The sequence below is a fragment of the Fulmarus glacialis genome, unplaced genomic scaffold, assembly GCF_000690835.1.
Source record: "Fulmarus glacialis isolate BGI_N327 unplaced genomic scaffold, ASM69083v1 scaffold30450, whole genome shotgun sequence".
NCBI classification, from domain to species: Eukaryota; Metazoa; Chordata; class Aves; order Procellariiformes; family Procellariidae; genus Fulmarus; species Fulmarus glacialis.
In genome coordinates this window covers 3,385-4,151 of record NW_009190075.1, presented here as the reverse complement: position 1 = coordinate 4,151, position 767 = coordinate 3,385, and the positions used below count along the sequence as shown (strand labels likewise).

Here is a 767-nt window from a genome sequence, read left to right as displayed (position 1 = left end):
GGTGGGGGAGGCACACACCGAAAAACTTAACATCTGAAAGGAAAAAAAAAATAAAAGGAGAAGCAAGCCTGGGGGAGGCAGAGCCACGCAGAGCCTGCGGTCGCTCCCCACGCATGGCGTGGGGCCCGCCAGCGCCGCGGGGATGCCCGTTGGTTAAGTGCTCAGGACCCGTCCCTGCCCACCATCCCGGATGGAGCGGGCAGCGGGCACGGGCAGGCAGGGCAGGCAGGGAAGGCAGGGCAGGGGACAAGGGGCCGCACAGCAGCCTTCAGTACACACACACTGTGCAATACCACAGCAACGACGTCCATCCGTCTGTCCGCCTCATGGCGAGGTCAGACCGACACACCCGCACGCAGGTCCCGCACGCCCGTCGGATACCGGGGAAATTCGGGACGAGGTTGGAGGGGACACGCGTCTCCTAATAAACCACGTTGGCGGGGCACCACGGCGTGTCGGGGTACAGCAGGCAGTGCACGGAGCGAAACCTGCGGAGGAGAGGAGTGATGCTGAGGATGGGGTGGCGGCGGCCCTGCGACACCCCGGCTCAGGGGGGACAGGGTCCCCCCATCTCACCTGGATGGGTCCTCCTCGACAGAGAAGGCTCCCTTCATGTGGATGGAATTGCGCTTGTTTTCGAACATGCCGTAGCTTAGTGTCACCTGGGGGGAGGAAACAAGGGGGTCAAGGAGCTGACATGGCCACAAGGATCAAGCACGGCCACAAAAATGACCAGGGGGGCGGAACGCCTCTGCTATGAGGAAAGG

The 767-nt window shown here is 63.1% G+C and overlaps 1 protein-coding gene across 1 annotated transcript in view; it reads right to left on the bottom strand.

The window, feature by feature from the left end:
* Nucleotides 1–256: 256 nt before the first annotated feature.
* LFNG (LFNG O-fucosylpeptide 3-beta-N-acetylglucosaminyltransferase) overlaps nucleotides 257–767 on the bottom strand; it is a gene marked incomplete at its 5' end in the record, with an annotated part of 3,188 nt that continues 2,677 nt past the window's right edge. The window contains 2 exons of the mRNA XM_009584453.1: nucleotides 257–488; nucleotides 577–662. Of these exons, the coding sequence (XP_009582748.1) occupies nucleotides 422–488; nucleotides 577–662 (153 nt within the window). The remainder of the gene's footprint in view (nucleotides 489–576; nucleotides 663–767) is intronic.